Source organism: Macaca thibetana, chromosome 7 (genome assembly GCF_024542745.1).
Source record: "Macaca thibetana thibetana isolate TM-01 chromosome 7, ASM2454274v1, whole genome shotgun sequence".
In the NCBI taxonomy this organism is placed as follows: Eukaryota; Metazoa; Chordata; class Mammalia; order Primates; family Cercopithecidae; genus Macaca; species Macaca thibetana.
The window spans coordinates 100,571,050-100,592,205 of record NC_065584.1 but is presented as its reverse complement, the minus strand read 5'-3'; the positions used below and the strand labels follow the sequence as shown (position 1 = coordinate 100,592,205).

Here is a 21,156-nt window from a genome sequence, read left to right as displayed (position 1 = left end):
AATGACAACCTATCAGGGACTGATTGACTCTCAGAATGCAGAACTGGACACAGAAACTGGATCATGCTAGAAATTTCCAGGGAACCCACAGGCCTGTGCCCTGAGTGTCCGAGAGCTCCGCAGGGGGCCCCTGTGGAATGCGGGATCCCAGGGCTGCCTGGTCCCCTCCCCGCGGTGGCAGCCCCTTCCTGAGGTGCTCTGGTCTGCCCCAGGGGAACCTGCCAGCTCTAGCAGGGCCTCTGCCTCAGGGTCCCACTACCTCCTCCCCTCAGGGACAAACACAGCAGACAGTTTTGTGAAGAGCTTTTTAGTAGCTAAATATGGCACCATGTGTTCCAAGGGCAATATAAATTACAGTATGCAAAACATACTGACTGGCTGAGGTAAAACACACTGCTCCTGCCTCACGTCACCAGGAGGGGAAACACACATATGCTTTTAAAAACATCTCACTTACAAAAAATCCCCCAGAAAGGCCTCCAGAGAGGGGCTGTGAGGCTCACCCTCTGCCGTGCTCAGGAGGACCCGCCGGCTCGGCCCTGGCCCATCCACTGCAGCCATGGGTGGCGCCTCCCTCTACTGCCTGCCCAGGGCTCTGTCCAGGTTGCTCTTGATGGTGTCGAGGAAGTCCGTGGTGTTCAGGAAGTGCTCGTTCAGCTTTACACTGCAGAGAGAGCACCACTCACATCAGGGGCGGCTCCAGGCCCTTCCAGGGAACAGCCTGAGCTTGGGCATCAGAACAGCCATCTCCTGCCATCCAGGCTATAGGCCAGAGGCCAGCTATAGGCCACTGCCATGAGGCCACAGCGATTTGGCAGGCACCAGTAGGGTCTGTCTTTCCAGGTAACTGCTCTCCTGAGAGAAGCTGGGAGAGGGGCGTGGGCAGGGTCAGAAGGAGCTCTGAGCAGCCAGCCTCAGGGATGGGGAGGAACTCACTAGGCCTGGTCTGCAGAGGCTGGCCTGAGCAATCTCTTGGGGCTATGGATATGTCCTGCCCCAGGCCCCCTGGCAGCTAAGCTGACTCATGAGGGGAACTTTAGGAAGGGTTCCCTGGCTTCCTCCCACCTGGCCCCAGGGTCTGCCCACCACCCCAGGCCACGCACTTGCTGAGGCCATGAATGCAGCCCGCCAGGTCCTTGGTCATGGCTCCGCTCTCCACCGTCTCCACGCACACCTTCTCCAGTGTCTGGGCAAACCTACGGGGGATGGGGCAGAATGAGACCCCATCTGTGCAAGGGCAGGACCCAGAGCCTGTCCTGAGCAGCTCCGGCCTTTCCCTCCATGCTCACCTGATGAGGTCCTGGTTCCCATCCAGTTTCCCTCGGTGCTCCAGGCCACGTGTCCAGGCAAAGATGCTGGCGATGGGGTTGGTGCTGGTGGGCCGGCCCTGGGGACGGGGGTCACAGGAGGATCAAGAGCCGAGCCAGCTAGCGAGGAGGCTGCTCAGATACAGCTGCCCACCCCTGGGGACTGGCGGGTCACGCTGGTCCTTCCAGCTGTTAGCCCAGTGGGCTAGAGGTAGAGGGGCATTGTGAGGCCCCATGCCCTGCACTCACCTTCTGGTGCTCCCGATAGTGGCGGGTGACGGTCCCATGAGCAGCCTCAGCCTCAATCGTCTTCCCATCAGGGCAGACCAGAACAGACGTCATCAGGCCAAGAGAGCCAAAGCCTGGAGGGTAGAAAGCCTTTCTCTCAGGGCCTCGCCTCTCCTGGGGCCACCCAGCTGAGCCCTGCTGCCCTCTATAACCCAATATTGTAGCTGTCACAGTTTGTGGCTCTACTCAGCCTCCCCCAACTGCAACTGGGAGGACAGGGACTGTTCCAGGCCTCTCTACCCTGCTGTGGGTCTCCAGAGCCCAGCACAGGGCTGGAGGGCACTAGAGGGTGGCTATCAGCAGCACATTAACATCCATCTGTGTCACCAGCTCCAGGCACCCCACAGCCTGTGGCCCATAGGGCCCAAGACCCCACAGAGTCCTGTGGTCCCCCACAGCCTGCCATCCAGCCTGGCTCGTGACCTGGAGGCACATTCAAGCAAAACAATAAAGCTGTGGTCAGCTATTTCCCGACAATCACTTTTGCAGCTGCTCTCTTAGGCCACTTTCAAGCTTTTTGATTAATTTCCGAATGTTCCCAAATCCACATGTCAACTCCAGCAAACTTTTCTATTGTCAAGGGCTCCAGGGCTTCAAAGGCACCCCCATGACACCAAAATAAGGATTGAAGAAAGAAAACATGGACAACATCTACAGGAAAATGCTTTGTCTATGAATTCTAAGAATTTTGGCTGTGAGCAATCCCTTCTCCATTTTACCTGCACCTTCACACCATTCCTTAGACACTTAAGGTTAATTTTCACGCCTCTGCCTCATCTGCCACGGCGTTTCATCCTTCTATCCTACATGGGAATTGTTCTGGTGAGAGGATCCCCACTGAACTTTCCAAAGTAAAGCCAAAGGTTTACACAAAGTAACTAGACTCTGCTTTTCATCAGAACCGGTCCCGGGCTTCCCTTTTCCCCTTACCAGGAGCTGCCCTGGCAAACTTAGGTTTCTCTTTCACTCTCTATGTCCTGCCTGTTTCCCATGCCTACCACCTTTCCTGCTCTTGTTCCCAACACAATTGGCCCATTTCTCGCTGTTCTTCTCTAACGGTCTCACCTATTTTTTTTTTTTTTTTTTTGAAGACGGAGTTTCACCCTTGTTGCCCAGGCTGGAGTGCAATGGCGCAATCTCGGTTTACTGCAACCTCTGCCTCTGGGGTTCAAGAGATTCTCCTGCCTCAGCCTCTCAAGTAGCTGGGATTACAGGTGCCTGCCACCACGCCCGCCTCCACGCCCGGCTGACTTTTTTGCATTTTTAGCAGAGACGGGGTTTCGCCATGTTGGCCACGCTGGTCTCAAACTCCTGACCTCATCACCTATACTTTTTACTGCAATCTGATTTGTCTTTTAGGACACCCTAGGGCTTGGGGGTTTGCAGGCTTCCCCGACATTCTCTTCCATCCATTAGGTTCACTATGCAAAAAGCATTCGCTGTAGTTTAAAGAACCTCCAGTCCTGCTTGATCCCATTTTCCTACTGGAATCAGAGTCATGAGGCTCCATCATGGACTGGAGCAACCTAGGGCTGACGACCTAGCCCTGGAATTCCTGTGCCCTCCTTTCTCTCTAAGAGCAGCCTCAGTAATACACCAGTCCAAACCTAATTTGTGATCCTCTCTCCCTCAGATGCCAGGGAGCTCTTGCCCCCTGCTGTCCACAGAGGACCCTGCAATGAGTCCTGCTGCTCCACTAGAGTTTTCTACCAAAAGGGTCTGAAAATCCCTCCAGCCAGAGAAGACCAATAGTCCACCCCCACAGGGAGCAGCATCCTCCCAGCATACCCTGGGCCAGGATGTCTGACTGCACATCTCCGTCATAGTTCTTGCAGGCCCACACAAAGCCGCCCGAAGACTTGAGGACCTGAGCCACCATGTCATCAATGAGCCGGTGCTCATACCAGATCTTATTCTTGTCGAAGTCGGTCTTATAGTGCCTGGGAGTAAAAAGGTCTGTTATGGGGAGAGGGTAGAAGGCTGACAGGCTGGGGATCCCTCCCTGAGCCTCGGAGCTGAGCCAAATGCATTCTAATAGTGACCTCCCCAGGGTATAGGATGGGAACAGCATGGGGGGAAGGGAAGAAAGGCCACGGAGTACATGGATGAGACTTTACTTGTCAAAGATCTCCTGGAAGATGTCCTTGAAACGCCCATCGTAGGCTTTCAGTATGGTGTTCTTGGTGCTCATGTACAGCGGCCATTTCTTCTGGATGGCATACTGGAAGCAGCTGTGCGCGAAACCCGAGATGGACTGCAGCGGGAGAGACAGGGCCCTGGCATGGTGCCCTAGCCTGGAGATTGCCAGCAACCTCCCACCTCCCAGGAACGGTGCCCCGCGGCCCACACGACTGTTTAACACCAGCCTCCGTGCAGTGAACAGGATGTTTCTGCTGGCCCAGCCTCTCCCTCTCAACTTCCCAGGAGCAAGAGGCCCCTCAACTTTGCTTTGGAAAGCACCGCCTTTTCCCCAGTTCTTAGACTAGTGGCTGGGCAGGGCTAATTCCCAGGCCTAGCGCTGGGGTTGACAGTGTGTCCCTGGCTTATCCAATCAGAAGCCCTTCTCCCCCAGGCCTCTATGATTGGCTCAGAGGTGGTCATGTGACTCAACCTGGCATTTGAGCTGGAACTGAGGGTAAAGAGGCATTCTCTTCTGATAGGGTAGCCAAGCAGGCAGGAGTACGCCTGGAGCTGTTTGTGGCCACTTCTTTTCTTTTCTTTCTTCTTCTTTTTTTTTTTTTTCCAAGAGATGGGGTCTCACTGTTGCCCAGGCTGGTCTCAAGCTTCCGGCCTCAAGCAATCCTCCTGCCTCGGCCTCCCAAAGTGCTGGGATTACAAGTGTCAGCCACCATGCCCAGCCCTGGTGGCCATTTCTGCCTCTTTGTGGCCTAAGAATGAGGCCATCACAGAAGAAAGGAAAACCACGAGACAGAGATGAAGAGACAAGCTGGGAGAGGAGGGGCCCAGGATGCCGGAGCCAGCCTCACCTCATCGGTGTTGTACATGCCCATGCCCACACCGCCTGCGGGGAAGTTGTACACTTCCCACTCCTTCACACCGCTGCCATCTTTCGGGGTGAAGACCATTTTGAACGTGCCAGCCCGGTCTGCCACAAAGTCTGTGGCCTTGTACTGCAGAGACAAGAGAATGGCTAGGCCAGGAGCTCCAGTCGGGGGGTACCCAGGTCAGTGGATCCCCTCTCCCACCCTGGCCTACCTGGTCGCCATGGGCGTGCCTGCCAATGGTGATGGGCTTGGTCCAGCCAGGGACGAGGCGTGGGATGTTTTTGCAGATGATGGGCTCCCGGAAGACAGTCCCCCCCAGGATGTTCCGGATAGTTCCATTGGGACTTTTCCACATCTTCTTCAGCTTGAACTCTGTGAGGACAGAGATAAAGTGGTCCCACTGCAGCCGCCACCTTTCAACCAGAATTTGAACCCCAAGCAACAACACAGTCAGACGGCGGTCCTAAAATTCTTCACGAGGGAGGCAGTGGAGTCTAGAGTGCAAATGTGTGGGCTCTGGAGTCTGCCAATTTTTTTTTTTTGAGACGGAGTTTTGCTCTTATTGCCCACGCTGGAGCGCAATGGCGCGATCTCGGCTCACCACAACCTTCGCCTCCCGGGTTCAAGCAGTTCTCCTGCCTCAGCCTCCCGAGTAGCTGGGATTATAGGCATGTGCCACCACACCCAACTAATTTTGTATTTTTAGTGGAGACGGGGTTTCTCCATGTTGGTCAGGCTGGTCTCGACCTCCCAACCTCAGGTGATCTGCCTGCCTCAGCCTCCCAAAGTGCTGGGATTACAGGCGTGAGCCAAGTCTGCCAATTTTAATGGTGAGGCTTACAAAAGTGACTCAACTGAAGCTGTAAAAGAAAATTACTGGAAAAATACCTAGCCTAAGTGTTGTCATAAGGACTAAATGAGCTCGTGTGTAAAGGGCCTAGAACGGTGCCCGGTCCATGCTAAGTGCTCTGTTGGCCATTATGATTCCCACGTCACACATGGAGGGAGTACAGTCCGGGAGAAGGGCTTGTCTGACGAAGCCTGACAACACACTGCCCACTCCGCATGCTCCGGTCCTGGCCCCAACGCCGCCCCAGTTCCTAAGGCTGTGACCCTCTCCTGCCTTGTCCATAAATGGGGATACATAACTCCCAGGGTTCAGGTGAAATGAAGAGCTCAGCACTCAAATGATCCCAGTGCTGTGGGTCAGGCATGACCTGCAGGACAGGGGCAGGCCTGGGGAGTTTGCAGATGTATCTTGAGTGCTTCCCGCCCGCTCCCTCCGACTGTGGAAAGTAGGAAGAGAGAGCTCAGAAAACTCCTCAACCATCCTTTCTCAAATTATCCAAACCTGGCCTCTCTGCTCACACACTGCTGTCACTTCATGGAACCCTCGAGAGCGGCCCCAACAGCCAAGGACCAGAAGCCAGTCCAGGCCTGGGGGGGGGGGGCACTTCTCAGTGATCCTGCATGACCATGGGGACAGGGGCAGACCTGCAAGGCCAAGCCAGCAGCAGGAGGGCAATAGCGATGTTCCCCAGAGGCTGCTGAGGCTCTGAAGGACACAGGCCTTACACACAGCACTCCTCTGCACAATCTCTCTGCAAATCTGCCTGCAAGATTGTCCACGCCAGAATGGACTGCTGCCCAAAGAAGCCATCATTACTGTGACCACATCAGCATTACCTTCCTCCTCCTCAGCCCTGTCACCAATGACACCTACCACTGTCAGAGCCATAGAGTGCAGCAGAAACACCACTGTCCTGGGAGATGGAAGACGTGGATTCTGTCCTCAGCTCTGCTGTGCCCTAACCGTGGAACCTGAGGCCAGCCCCTTTCCCATGCCTGCCCCAGCCTCATCAACAGTGACCTCTGAGGCCCCACTGTCCACCAGGCACACACAGGGAGACTAGCCTCAGGTGCAGTTGGCCTCAGGAAAGCCCCAGCTCCGGAGCCTCCCAACCTCCCAGTCTTGAGGTGAGTGACATGGCCAACTGCCCCACCCCAAGTCTGGAGAGGCAGGTGGGAGAAGCCTGTGACCCTCCCTGGCCCGCCCACCTCCACACCCTCGCACCTTCCACACGGGCCTCATCAGGGGTGATGGTGGCACACTTGACAGCCACACTGTACTTCTGGGTGGCCAATGCAGAGTCAATGGTGACCTGGTCATCGGTCTGGTCACGGTTTGGGAGCCCGAGGTCAAAATACTTTAGCTGGATGTCCACGTGGGGCAGGATGAGCTGGGGACAGAGGGCCAGAGCGAGGCGTCACCCCAGCGATTCAGGGACATGACAACAAAGGGCAGCATAGGAAGTCTGCAGGCCACAGCAGGAGACAGTCAGAACGGGGATGAGTGGAGGGGCGCAGCGGAAAGCTGGAGCCAGCCATTTCTCAGTGGGGCCTGGCCAGAGCTGGCAGAGGCTGGGGCTCTGGAGAGAGGTTGGCAGGCCAGGCCGCAGCCTTTTGGAGGGCTCTTCCCCCATTGTGCCTATCTGCCCGCCCGCCTCACACAGCCCGCCGACTCAGCCAAACCCCAACCCCACGTACATCTAGATTTCTCCATACAACTGGTCTCCTCCTCTCCTCAAGTGCTTTGAGATCTGACAATCGGAAGTGGCAGTTCTCAACCTGTGTCCCATGAACGCACACACAGTGTGGCGCCTTCACAAGGACTGCATGCTCTCCTGGACATACACAGACCACGGCAACTTTGGAGACGCCAAGTAGCCACACTGGGACCCCTTTGCCAGGGCAGCTCACCACAGCTGCAGGCCGGGGCACTGCCCTGCACACCAGCCCTGTTCCCCTTTCACTCCTTTTCAAGAAGTGAGGTAAAATGCAGGGGATCAAGACGGAAATGATACAGGATTAACCTTGAAGCTGCTCAAAGTTGACACAACGTGTGGGATTTGGCACCAGCACAACACAGACCGCTGGGGACAGGCCCCCGCCTGACGACTTCCAAACGATTAGCGGACCAGATGTGAAAGAAGGGTAGACAGACGGGGAGAAACTGCTGCTGCTGCCCAACCAGGACAACGGGGGAGTCCTAGGGACCTGCAGTCCAGAAGACCCTGTGGGACAGAACACTCCCTGGCCAGCCCACCTGGAGAGCCACCCACTTCGGGACGGGGCACTACCTTCTCCTTGATGAACTGCCAGATAATACGGGTCATCTCATCACCATCCATCTCCACCACAGGCTTTGCCACCTTGATCCTTTTGTCAGCATCTAGAAGCGGGGACACATAGTACATCATGCCCCTGGGGAGGCTGGAGTGGGGTGCCCTCTCCTCCCGGCCAGGCCCGCCCTTCACCAGGAGACGGTGGCAGAAAGCCAGGGCTCCAATTGCCCAGCGTCCACTCCCCCGTCTGCAAATCAGCTCCCTGACTGCTTAGAGCAGGGGCCCCCAACTCCCAGGCCATGGACTAGTACCGTGGGCTCTGGAGAGAGGTCAGCAGACCAGGCCACAGCCTTTAATGCAGGTACATGGACTGTTAGGAACTGGGCCACACAGCAGGAGAGCAGCAGGCGAGTGAGCACTACCACCTGAGCTCATGCCTGGGAACTGCGCATGCAAGGGATCTAGGTTGCGTGCTCCTTATGAGAATCTAATGTGTGATGATGTCACTGTCTCCCAGCACCTCCAGATGGGACTGTCTAGTTGCAGGAAAACAAGCTCAGGGCTCCCCCCGATTGTACATTATGGTGAGCTGTATAATTTTTTCATTATATATTACAATGTAATAATAATAGAAATAAAGTGCACAATAAACGTAATGCACCTGAATCATCCCAAAACCATCCCCGCTGCCCACCACCCTGCCACCCATGGAAAAATTGTCTTCCATGAAACTGGCCCCTGGTGCCAAAAAGTTTGGTAACTGCTGGTTTAGAGCACCTGGATCCATCCTCACTTCCTTTCCTTTCTTTCCTTCCTTCCTTTTCTTTCCTTCCTTCCTTCCTGTCCTTCAGTCCTCCCTTTCTCTCTCTCTCTCTCTCTCTCTCTCTCTCTTTTTCTTGGCAGGGTCCTGTTCTGTTGATCAGGCTGGAATGCACTGATGCCATCATAGCTTACTGCAGCAGCGACCTCCTGGCCTCAAGTGATGCTCCGACCACAGCCTCCCACGTAGCTGGGACTACAGGCGCATGCCACCACACCCAGCTATTTTTTGCACCTCAGCCTCCCTAGTAGCTGGGGCTACACGCCCATGCCTAGATATTTCTTTTGTCCAAGACTTAGTTCTTTACAGTTTTCCCTGCAATTCTATGAGCTACCCTGTGTAGCTCATAATAAAATCCTCTCCAAGTTAACCAGTCACTTTGTCTGTTGCTTGTAACCCAAGAGCCCTTAACTAACTTGTAGTGATAAAGGAAATGGTATATAGATAGGTATTGAGTGCCTACTATGTGCTTTACAGGGTACCAATGCTATATAATGTGATTCCATTTAATCCCAAAAATAACCCCAAGGAGGTATCATTACCTCCATTTTATTTATTTATTTATTTTTATTTTTATTTTTTGTGACAGAGTCTTTGCTCTGTCGCCCAGGCTGGAATGCAATGGCGTGATCTTGGCTCACTGCAACCTCCGCCCGCCTCCCACGTTTAAGCCATTCTCCTGTCTCAGCTTCCCGAGTAGCTGGGATTACAGGCACATGCCAACAAGTCTGGCTAATTTTTGTATTTTTAGTAGAGACGGGGTTTTGCAATGTTGGCCAGGCTGGTCTGGAACTCCTAACCTCAGGTGATCCTCCTGGCTTGGCCTCCCAAAGTGCTGGGATTACAGGCATGAGCCACCACACCTGGCCGTTATCTCCATTTTAAATGTGGGAAACTGAGGCTCAGAGAGGTTAACAGCTTACTGCCCAAGGTTACAGAGCTTGAAAACAGCAGAGCCACGAGGACTCTGATCTTATTCAACAGGAAGGACAGGCTTACAGCACCTGCGAATGGAACTCTGAACCCTTGATCCCAGTCGACGCAGGTCGGTCAGTCCTACCAGAGAAGCATCAAAGGACTCAATGAGGGGCTGATCAGAGGTCCAAGGAGACAATGGAGGGTAGGGAGCAGGAGACGCTACTGAAGGAGAGTCTGACTTGCAGGAAAACCCAACAGTATGGTAAGTGCATTTCAAAGAAAGCTCAGGAACTGGCCACCTAACAATGAATCAGTACAGCTGCCTTGGACAAGGTTTGTTGAACCTCAGCCTGCAGCAGACAGGGGCACCGGAGCACCAGCCTGCTCCTCTGCCCACAGCCTGGGAAGAAGCAGCAACTGCAGAGCAGGGAACAAGATCTACTAAAACTTCAGTCACAGGGAAATCTCACCAGCTCGGAACAGGATGGCTGAGAGCTGTGCCCTTCCCCCAAAGCAGCACACCTCAGCCTCACTTACAACCTGCTTACTCTTGTGTTACACACAGTCCTTAGAAACGTAGTGATGTGTCTTCCAGCTCCACTCTAGATTAGACACAGCAAATCAGATGAAGGGAAGAGAATGCTTATCTGAAAACACTGGGTTGGGGCTGGGTGCAGTGGCTCACGCCTGTAATCCCTAGCACTTTGGGAGGCTGAGACAGGTGGATCACTGAAGGTAAGGAGTTCAAGACCAGCCTGGCCAACATGGTGAAACTCCATCTGTACTAAAAATACAAAAATTAGTCGGGCGTGGTGGCATGTGCCTGTAATCCCAGCTACCGGGGAGGCTGAGGCAGGAGAATCACTTGAACCCGGGAGGCGGAGGTTGCAGTGAGCCGAGATCACGCCACTACACTCCAGCCTGGGCAACAGAGCGAGATTCCATCAAAAAGAAAAGAAAAAAGAAGAGGAGGGGGAGGGGAGGGGAGGGGAGGGGAGGGGAGGGGAGAGGGGAGGAGAAGGGAAAGGAAAGGAAAGGAAAGAAGTTGGAAGAACTGACAACTGCTAAGTTGACAAGGGACAGAATACCTATGAAAAGCAGGCCTAGAAACCACCATGGCACATTTAAAACAAAAGTGACTAAAGCCTAACAGACCTCAAACAACTCATTTTCCAAAGACATGCAAAGAGGTGTTTTTTTTTTTTTAATCTAAAAATAATCTTAGAGATCATTTAGGGGGAATAATGAGACTCAGACAGTGTGGTCTGCATCAGAGGCAAGATAGAACCCAGGTCCCTGACCCAAATGCAGTCTCTGGAAGACCTGTGGGTCAGATGTAGGGAAGCAGAACACAAACACAGCCTTGAACTGTTTCACTCCCTAGAGAACAAAAGGTGGCTGGCTGCTGCTGGCTCTGCCACCTTTCCCAAGATGCGATGGGGATTTTGAACCCAATCTACAATATTCTTTCACTTTTCTCTAAAGCTTGAGTGGAAAGAGCTGCAGAACCTGCAGAAAGTCTGCTGAGCTGTTGTAGAGCTAGTTTAGTTCTGGGGAGCATCTCCTATGAGTTCATTTGAGGACAGCTAATCAAATTTGTTTTAAAACAAAAAAAATGAACTATCATAATCTGGAGCCCTAAGAAGAGACTCACTTGGGGCCAGTTTTACAGGTTTCAGCCTCAGCCTGGGCTCCACGGTTGGCCTTCAGGCAGGCATGGCTAGGAGAGTTCAAGGTCAAGATCAAAGACCTGGTGTGTCAACCCTCAGGGACCATGGGACCTGCTTATTTACTCACCGGCAAGTGCTAACTAAGCACTTATCCAGTACCCCACTGGGATACTGAAATGCCTAAAACACATGAGCCGAGGCCAGCAGAGACTTGTTCTGCTTGTTCCAGGTAGTGGTTTTTTAAAAAAAAAATCTTACCTGGTGGCCAAGTTTTAAAAATCAGTAAATCTCAACAATAAAACAAATAACTCCTTGTTAACATGGACGAAAGACTGGCTGGGCACCGTGGCTCACTCCTGTAATCCCAACACTTTGGGAGGCCGAGGTGGGCAGATCACTTGAGGTCAGGAGTTCAAGACCAGCCTGGCCACAATGGTGCAACTCTGTCTCTACTAAAAATAGAAAAAAAATTAACCTGGTGTGGTGACACACACCTGTAGTCCCAGCTATTTGGGAGGCTGAGGCAGGAGAACTGCTTGAACCCAGGAGGTGGAGGTTGCAGTGAACAGAGATCACGCCACTGCACTCCAGCCTGGGTAACAGGAAATAAATAAATATAATGGACAAAAGACTTAAGTGGACATTTCAAGTCCAAAGATGATATACAAATGGCCAACAAGCACATGAAAAGATGCTCAACATCACTAATCATTAGGGAAATGCAAATCAAAACCATAATGAGATACCACCCCACTATCCCCTCACAACCACTAAAATAGCTACTATTGGGGGGGAAAAAAACAAAAAAAAAAAAAAAAAAAAAAAAAAAAACAGAAAATAAAGTGCTGGCAAGGATGTGGAGAAATTGGAACTATTGTGACCTGTTGGTGGGAATGTGAAATGGTGCAGCTGCTGTGGAAAACAGTATGGGTGTTCCTCAGCTAAAAGAAAAAGAATTACTATTATGATCCAGCAATTCTGCTTCTGGATATACATTCAAAAAAAATTGAAAGCGGGGTCTGAAAGAGATACATGTATGCCCACATTCATAGCAGCAGTGTTCACAATGGCAAAAGGGAGAAGCAACCCACGTGTCCATCACAGATGAATGGATAAAGACAATGTGATACAGTCCCCCCTTATCCAAGGTTTTATTTCCATGACATCAGTTACCTGTGGTGTCAGTTACCCACAGTCAACCATAGTCCAAAAATAGGTGAGTACAGTACAATAAGATATTTTAAGAGAGACTACATTCATGTAACTTTCATTATACTATATTGTTATAATTGTTCTATTTTATTACTAGTATTATTGCTAATCTCTTACTGTCCCTAATTCATAAATTAAACTTTATCATAGATCTGTATGCATAGGAAAAAACACAGTATCTACAGGCTCTGCAGTTTCAGGTATCCACTGGGGGTCTTGAAATGCATCCTCCAAGGATAAGGGGGACTACTGTATCTACAATGGAATATGATTCAGCCTTGAAAAGGTGGGAAATTCTGACACCTGCTACAAAGTGGATGAACCTGGGGGGCATTATGCTACGTAAAATAAACCAGTCACAAAAGACAAATACCATATGATTCTACTTACATGAGGTACCTAGAATAGTCAAATTCATAGAAACAGAAAGTAAAATGGTGGTTGCCAGGGACTGGGGACCGGAAATGGGGAGGTGTTGTTTAATGGGTAGAGAGTTTCAGTTTTGCAAGGTGACAAAGTTCTGGTGATGGATGGTGGTAATGGTTGCACAACAGTGTGAATGTACTCAACAATACTGTACACTGAAAAATGATTAACATGGTAAGTTTTATACTTTTTTTCCAAAATAATAAAAATTTAAACCAGTCAAAATAAAATCAGGAGATTTTATATAAAAATCTAGATATGCAGCAGGCACTCACTCATGGCAAGGATGGGCTGGGCTGAGGGGGGCCTCTCCCTTCATTCCATGACAGCTAAGTGCCCTCCAGTGTGGCCCAGGGCACTGGAGTTTGAGACCCCTGTCTGCTCTTCAGCCTGTATGGTGGAGATACAGCCATGGTCTGCCCTTCTCTGGGAGACACGTGGTGACAAGCTATCTGAAATGCATGGAGCAGCAGCTAAGCCTCCCTGAAAACCTCCAAAGTGACAGCCACCATGAATCTTCAGCTGATGCATTGCACAAACACTGGTCTCTTGGCGAGAGGGCAGGATGGAATTACACCACTCACCAGAGGCCCATTAGGCCGAGTCTGGGGCTCCTAGCACCCAATACCAAGTAAGGATTTCAAAACCCATCCCTGGCTTTCTGCTGCTCCCAGCAGGAGGCTAGAGGTCCAGTCACAGGCAGCCAGCCCCAGGCATAACTGCTCCCTCCACATTCCGACCCATGCTCTCAATAGAGAGGCTGTTCAGTCAGCACGTCCCAGCAAAGGATCAGAGAGTGGGGAAAGGTTCCAATTCCTGGGGGCTCAAGAAGGCTGTGTCCAGCCAAAATTTATTTATACAAAATAAATTTTGTATAATTTATTTTATGTATGTATGTATGTATGTATTGAGATGGAGTCTCACTCATCGCCCACGCTGGAGGGCAGTGGCATGATCTTGGCTCACTGCAACCTCCACCTCCCAGGTTCAAGCAATTCTCCTGCCTCAGCCTCCAGAGTAGCTGGGATTACAGGCACCCGCCACCACACCCAGCTAATTTCTGTATTTTTAGTAGAGACGAGGTTTCACCATGGTGGCCAAGAAGGTCTCGAACTGCTGGCCCCAAGTGATCCGCCCACCTCAGCCTCCCAAAGTCCTGGGAGCCACCCCGCTGGGCCAGAACAGCCATTTTGGAACAAACTCTAGTAGTTTCCTTGGTGTCATCCTTCATTCCTTCCCTTCTCTCATACCCATATCCAAACCACCAAAACCAGAAGCCACCCTCAGACAAGCCCATCCTTGCCATGAGTGAGTGCCTGCTGGTTATCTAGATTGTTATGTAAAATCTCCTGAACTGGAACCTTTCCCCACTACTGGCACTTCCTTTAAAATATACCCAGAATCCAACCACTTCTTCACCATCCCCAGTGCCACCATCCAGATCCAAGCCATCATCCTCTCTTGCCAGGTCCTGAAGCTAGAATGCTCCTGATAAGACGGAAACCAGATCACGGCACTTCTCTCAAAACCCTGCAAAGTAAAAGCCAACGTTCTCAAAAACGGCCTGTGAGCCCTCTACAGACCCCACTGCCAAACCTCATCCCATCACTCAACCTGGTGCCTGCTGAGCCAGCCTTCACACCATCCTCTCTGCTCCTCCATCATGCCCTTGACACCTGCAAGTCCCTCTTCCCCTGCTTCCAGAAAATGGCCTGCTTCCTCCCCTCCTCAGTGATTCCTTCAGTGAGGACTTTTCTGGCTGCCCTATCCAAACTTTTGTGCACACCTTTCTTGTCTTTTTCTCCTTAGCTCTTCTCTTTTTTGCGGGGAGCGGAGGCAGGGTCTTGCTTTGTCACCCAGGCTAGAGTGCAGTGGCACAATCATACCTCACTGCAGCCTTGACCTCCTGGGCTCAAGTGATCCTCCTGAGTAGCTAAGACTACAGACATGCACCATTGTGCCCGGCTAATTTTATTTTTTATTTTTGTAGAGACGGGGTCTCACTATATTGCCCAGGCTGGTCTGGAGTTCCCAGCCTCAAGCAATCCTCCCACCTCAGCCTCCCAAAGTGCTGGGATTACAGGTGTGAGCCACAGTGCCTGGCCTTCCTTAGCTCTTGTACCCATATATCACGCTAGTCAACGTCTATCTTGTTTACTGTCTGCCCCCTCCCACATCAGAATTCGAGCTCCTAAGGGTTTTGAAAGAGTCTCTGCTGGTTTCATTTCCAGCTCTATCCCCAGCACCCGGCATGGTGTCTGGCACAAAGTAGGAGTACACTACTTTTGCCAAAGACATAAATAAAGGTCAAGTTGAAGTCAACGCCATCTGTGGTCAGGGCTGCCCTGCCCTCATCTTCTGTTTCACTGAATGTGCTTCCTCCCCTCTCACTCATCTGGTATGCATTGCCACACAGGGGCCAGTGAGTTCTTACCAGCAGCCTGCACCAGATGTACACAGGTGGCATCTCTCACCAGCACTGGGCCCCATGCCCTGCAGAAGCTTACAACCTACAGTGTACTAATATTTGTAATCTGCTGGTATTTTTAACATGAGTTTACAGAGTATAAACCCCAGAGAAGGCCACTGACTACAGCTTCCAGTAATCCAAGAGCAGTTTCCAGCACCTCATACCCTGAATGGAACCAGCCCAAGAGCCCTCAACTTCACACACAAGATCTGGGAGCAGGCCTCAGCCATTCCAAAGAGGCTTTTCCTCAGTACCTACTAGGCCTAAACACAACCACCCAAATCAGCTCTGGCAGGGCAGCTAGGGCCTTATCTGACATGGCAGAAAGATCTGCACACTTAAGGGGCAAGAATTAAGAAATTTCTGGGTTAGGAGTGGAGTAAAGGAAGGTTAGATAAGTAATTCTCCCACCGGGCGGTTCACAGAACTGGCCCCCACTGCCCCAAGCTCTAACTTACCAGAAACATCACCAGCAGTCGCTAAGCCTATGGCGTTGCAAAATAGGAAAAGATGCGTGCAGGAATTACCAGGCAGCAAAGACACGGGGCTCTTTTAGCCCAAAAATATTCTTTCCTTGTCATCAAGGGGAATGCCAAGTATTCTGTCTCCAGCTGCGTTGCCAGGTAACAAGTTGGCAGAGTCGCAACTGTATGTAGTCTGATGTCCAACTCAAAAACCAAGCAATTTCCCCATTCATAACCAACCCACATGGGGACTTCTAGAAGGACCCGCAACTGACTACTTTTTCTGCATCCAAATTCAGGACCCTTAAAAGGGGCTTTGTGTTCCAGTTTTGTGTTTTTTGTGTTGTTTCGTTTCTTTTTTTACCATCAAGGCAGAAAAGAAGGGAGAATTAAAGATTGTAGCTCACTTCCACCGTATTTTTGCTGAAGGTGGTGTGCTCTATGGGAATCTTAGGGGCCTGGGGCACTTGGAAACTGGGAGTTGCTGGGCTGATCCCTGAGACAGATTCCCAGAGGTACAAAAGCAGACATGCCCCTTTCTCCTTGGGAGGGGAGGCAGGACTGGGGCCCAAGCCTCCCTACCCCCCAGCTCTAGTCAGCTGCTCCCACAATCCGGTTAACCATTACCTCCTCTGGCCAGGCCAGGGCCGGCGGGCCCCACCCCCTCTTCCGCACTCTCCTGGCTCACTGCAAGGGGCTCCTGGCCAGATTAGGATAGGAGTTTCCATGACAACAGGCATCAGACAGGGCCAAGGGACCTACATTGTTCCCTGCCTTTTGTAGCTGTGTTGGGTAGCCAGGGTGAGGGGGCAGGCCGATGCCCACACGCCAGGCAAGGCAGCCTGCGTTGGTAACGGAGGCTCGGGTTAAGTCTTGCTTATTACGACCCGACTACTGTCTTCTCTCCTAAGCAGGGAGCTAAGGGTACCCAGAAGCCGTGGGAACAATTCCGCAAAGTGACATTTTGCGCGGGCTGCCAGATCTCTGCGGCGAGTGAGCCAGGCAGGGAGGGCATGTGCCTGCCAAGGCAGGTCAAGTCAAGGAGAGGCCCCAGGATGGAGCCTCAAGTGCAGCGATGAAGGCGAAGGGGTGCGGGTGGGGGCGGCCAAACAAAAGGGGAAAATTAAAAAGGACGCTCCTCCAGCTGTGTGTAAAAGGCTCCAAAAATAGCTGACGTGGGCCTGGTATCAGCGTGCGCCTGGCTGAAAAGGAAGGGGAAGTGCATGCCTCCCGCCTCCCAGCCTTTGTCTGAGCAGGGGCCGCGCCACGACCCTCCCTCTCGCCAGGGGAGCGCGCGGGGTGCTCCAGCCCCCAGCGAGTGCTAGTCTCGTTCCAGGGGCGCAGGGCGGGCAGGCCACCCTTCGGGTCCCGGACACTCTCAGGACCCCCTCCCGAAATACCTAGGGGCGCGCGGCAGCCCCGAGCCCCCGCCCGCGCAGAACTGGCCGTCGCCCGGGCCACCAGTTGCCACCGTCCCTCAAGTCCCCACCCCACCGCCTGGCCCGGCCGGGAAGCTCCGGGCGGGGGAGCACGGAGCGAAGCTGCCCCCCGGCCCTTTGTGCGCCCGGCCCCGCCGTCCCCTGGCTGCGGGCTGGCTGGACGCGCTCCCCCGCCCCAGCCTGGGAAGCTGCCACGTCGCAGCTGGGGGCGCGCGCCCGCCTGGACCCTCCGCGCGGCACTCACAGTGGCGCCGCGTCTGCTCTTGCGAGGTGGGGGCTGTCAGGGCCGCCGGCGCCCAGGCCGGCCGCGAGCCTGAGGCTCTGCAGAGCGAGCGCACGACCCGCAGGTAGCCGGCCATCCCAAGCAGGAGAGTGAAAGAGCAGGGCGGGAGAGGTCAGAGCGCGCGCCGCTCCTCCCAGCTGCCTTGCCGCGGGCTAACGCTGGGCCTGGCGGGCGCGGGCCGAGCGGACACCACCGGGGCGGGGCTGCCGGGCCCGCCGCCCCATTGGGCCTTGCCGGGGAGGAGGCGGGGCCAGGGCCTCCGACGCCTCCAGTGTCCCGCGAAGCCGGGACCCAGAGGCCGGGCCCGGCCGGTGCTTCTGTGGGCGCTGCTGAAAGCCCAGCTCTGCAGGAGCTACAGGCGTGAGACCTACCGGGACCCGCTAGCGGAATCGGGGCTGGGTGATTAGCAGAGCCGCTTGCGAGGCTGACCCTCTCCAGGATGCCCCATGTAAACCTGTATGTCAGTTACTGGCGCTTTAGCTTAAACCCAAAGGTCAATCTGAGCGAACCCTTGCTTCCCTCGCCTGCAGGGCGGAACCCCAAGGCGCATTAGCCCAGCGCAGCTGCTGCATTCTTGAGCCAAGACCACCGGCGCCTGCGCCTCCTCGAGTCCGCTGTCGCGTCCAGCTGGTGTAGAGAGTTGAAATCCCACTTTGGGCCGGGCGCGGTGGCTCACGGCTGTAATCCTAGAACTTTTGGGAGGTCGAGGCAGGCGGATCACTTGAGGTCGGGAGTTGGAGACCAGCCTGGCTAACATAATGAAAACCCCGTCTCTACTAAAAATACAAAAATTAGCCGGGCATGGTGGTGCGCCTGCAATCCCAGCTACTCTGGAGGCTGAGGCAGGAGAATCACTTGAACCTGGGAGGCAGAGGTTGCAGTTAGCTGAGATCATGCCACTGCACTCCAGCCTGGACAACAGAGCGAGACTCAGTCTCAAAAAAAAAAAACAAAACAAAAACAAAAACAAAAAAACCGAAGAAAGAAATATGATTGGACCAGAAGGCCAATAACCTGAGTGGGGAAACCTAGCAAGGCCTGTCCATGTAGATTCTTCTTGGCCTCTCTCTGCAGCAGTCCTTCCTTCTGAGGATGGGGCAGGACTCTCTCTGGGATGGAGGGGTCTTAGGACCTGCAAGCAAACAAGGTAGGTCAGATAATTTATTTATGGCCAGTTTTTACCCAGAAACGTGTGGGAGAAGGTTAGAGTAATATTTTTGGGTTCGATGTCTGGCTTTGGGGGAGAAGGGCTCTGGTTTCTATGACCTGCATTGAGGAAGAAGGATTCTAGTTTCTATGGCTGGCCTCCGAGGAGAGTGAGGGGCCGAAGACAGGAGGGAGGGAGAGGGTCAGAGAGAGCTGCTCCTGAGGCCTGCGTTTTGGGGTATTGTTTTCTGAGACCCTGGAGTAATCAAGCAGCCACAGTAGAAAACAGTTCCATTTTTTCCTGTTTGCATAGAAAAGATTTTTTTTTAATTAAAAATAGAGATGGGAGGGTCTCACTATGTTGCCCAGGCTGGTCTCCAGCTGTTAAGCTCAAATGATCCTCCCGCCTAGGCCTCCCAAAGCACTGGGATTACTGGTGTGAGCCATTGCATCTGGCCACAAAAGACGGTTATAATTAGTTCTGCCACAAAGTTTCTGTCTTCATCTGTTTTCTTAAACTAAGACACTAGCTGAGGGCTGGGTTTTCTTTGGAAAAACCTGACCTCTTTCCCTTCTCTGCTTTCCCAGTCACACTAATTCACTCCAAATAGGAGCAACCTATGTGCTGTGTTCTCAGCCCTCCCCTCCACTGCCTCACAGTCAACAGTGCCAGGTGGAGCTGGGCCAGGAAGGTGACCTTCGACTAGTGACTTCAAAGCTCCCCTCACCGAGTCCTAGCCGGCAGAGCTACTGCTCTGGCCCTAGGATCCAGAAGGCTGAGCCCAAGGGAGGGCTGCTTTTGGGCCCCCCAGAGTCTGAGACCTCTGTCAAAGGCCTGGTCTTGGGCCAGCTTGTGCCAGAAAAGACCCCTTATCCCTTTGACTCTGTTCAGAATTCTGTTGCTCCAAACACAAGTAGAGATCATGGAAACCTCTGGCATTCGACCTTCCTGCCAACCTGGTATTATCAGGTGCCTGGATCTCAATGTCCACACCTGTAAACTGGAAGACTGGACCCCTGAAGATCCTTCTGGTTCAAACAATGAGACTTATGTATGTCAACCACCCACACTACCACCTCTGAAATGGTGGTAATGAAATTGCTGCCCCCCTCCCCCTACCAAGGACTCGCCCCTTCCTCTGCATGGTGGACTGGTATCTCAGAGGCCTGGCCAGAGGCAGCACTGTAGGTGTGTTCCAGAGTCTGGCCTTTGCCTGCTGAGGGATCAGAGAGGGAGCAGTTGTGTTCCTTGTAAGCACAGCAGCAGCTGGAGGCAATTGAAGCAAAATCTTTAAACTGCCTCTAACTGCCTGCCTCCCAAGCCCCAGCTCCATGCCAGCCTTTCCCATACAATCCCTATTTGATGAGGCAGCTGATGCCAGCTCCATTGGCTCGTAGAGGTTTCCACACTTGCTCAATGGCGCACTGCTGGGAAGTAGTAAAACTCCAGTTCAAATCAACTCCAATCCTGTTGTTGTTGTTGTTCTTTCCAAGACAGGGTCTTACTCTGTTGCCCGGGCAGGAGTGCAATGGCATGATCACGGCTCCCTGCAGCCTCAACCTCCCAGGTTCAAGTGATCCTCCTACCTTCGCCTCCTGAGTAGCTTGGACTACAAGAACATGCCACCATGCCTGGCTAATTTTTTTTCTATTACTTTTTTAAGGAGAAAGAGGGAGAAACCACAGCCCCTATTTATTGTGCTGGTCTGGAATTCCTGGTGATGGTAACTATTGGCTCTGAAAGCTGCTGCAGAGAAAGATGGTGTTTAAAGGAAAGGGGCTCAGATCCTCCCGTTTGGGGTCAGTGGAATTGAAAATTTCCACCCCTCCACATTTTCAATCAAACCCTAATTTGTCGTTGAATTTAGGTCACGTGCAAGTTCCCTGTGGAGGCACAAAAATTTGTATTACTCCGTCCCTACCCTCTGGGAGCCAGACACACATGTATACAATCACCATAAACGCAGGCACAAGAGGAAAGTGTCTGCTGGGTGTGGTGGTTCACACCTGTAATCCCAGCACTTTGGGAGGCCAAGGCAGGAGGATCCCTTGAGCTCAGGAGTTTGAGACCAGCTTGGGCAGCAGAGTGAGACCTTAATCTCTATTAAAAAAAGAGAGAGAGAGAGAGAGAGAGAGAGAGAAAGAAGGTGTCCCAAGAGGAGTGTAGATGACACTTGAAGCATCTGGCAAGGAGAAAAGCACCTTGGATGCAGGAGACCCTGGAGAGCCTGGGGAAGGAGCATCCATCTAGCTGCCTCTTCAAAGAGCTCTAAAGTCTCGGGGGAGGCTGGACAGGACAGCTAGGAGTGGTCAGGGACTCACATTTCTTTTTCTTTTTTCTTTGGAGACAGAGTCTTGCTCTGTTGCCCAGGCTGGCGTGCAGTGGCGGGATCTCGGCTCATTGCAAACTCTGCCTCCCAGGTTCAAGCAATTCTCCTGTCTCAGCCTCTCAAGTAGCTAGGATTACAGGTATGCGCCACCACGCCCAGCTAATTTTTGTATTTTGAGTAGAGACAGGGGTTTCACCATGTTGGCCAGGCTGGTCTTGAACTCCTGACTTCAGGTGATCAGCCCGCTTCAACC

At 52.7% G+C, this 21,156-nt stretch overlaps 1 protein-coding gene across 2 annotated transcripts; it reads right to left on the bottom strand.

Annotated features, from left to right (window-relative positions):
• Nucleotides 1–291: 291 nt before the first annotated feature.
• IDH2 (isocitrate dehydrogenase (NADP(+)) 2) lies at nucleotides 292–17,667 on the bottom strand. 2 transcript variants are annotated; one of them, XM_050797667.1, is made up of 11 exons: nucleotides 17,389–17,667; nucleotides 7,741–7,832; nucleotides 6,675–6,840; nucleotides 4,812–4,972; nucleotides 4,583–4,726; nucleotides 3,713–3,849; nucleotides 3,384–3,535; nucleotides 1,557–1,669; nucleotides 1,290–1,387; nucleotides 1,104–1,196; nucleotides 292–664 (listed from the first exon to the last, which is right to left on the bottom strand). In XM_050797667.1, exons 1-11 carry the CDS (start codon nucleotides 17,501–17,503, stop codon nucleotides 577–579), a joined length of 1,359 nt encoding a protein of 452 aa, XP_050653624.1. In that variant the 5' UTR covers nucleotides 17,504–17,667; the 3' UTR covers nucleotides 292–576. The 2 variants fall into 2 exon arrangements, with proteins under 2 accessions (XP_050653624.1, XP_050653625.1); XM_050797668.1 differs by lacking the exons at nucleotides 6,675–6,840; nucleotides 7,741–7,832 and having other exon boundaries at nucleotides 17,389–17,525.
• Between the last annotated feature and the right edge of the window lie 3,489 nt (nucleotides 17,668–21,156).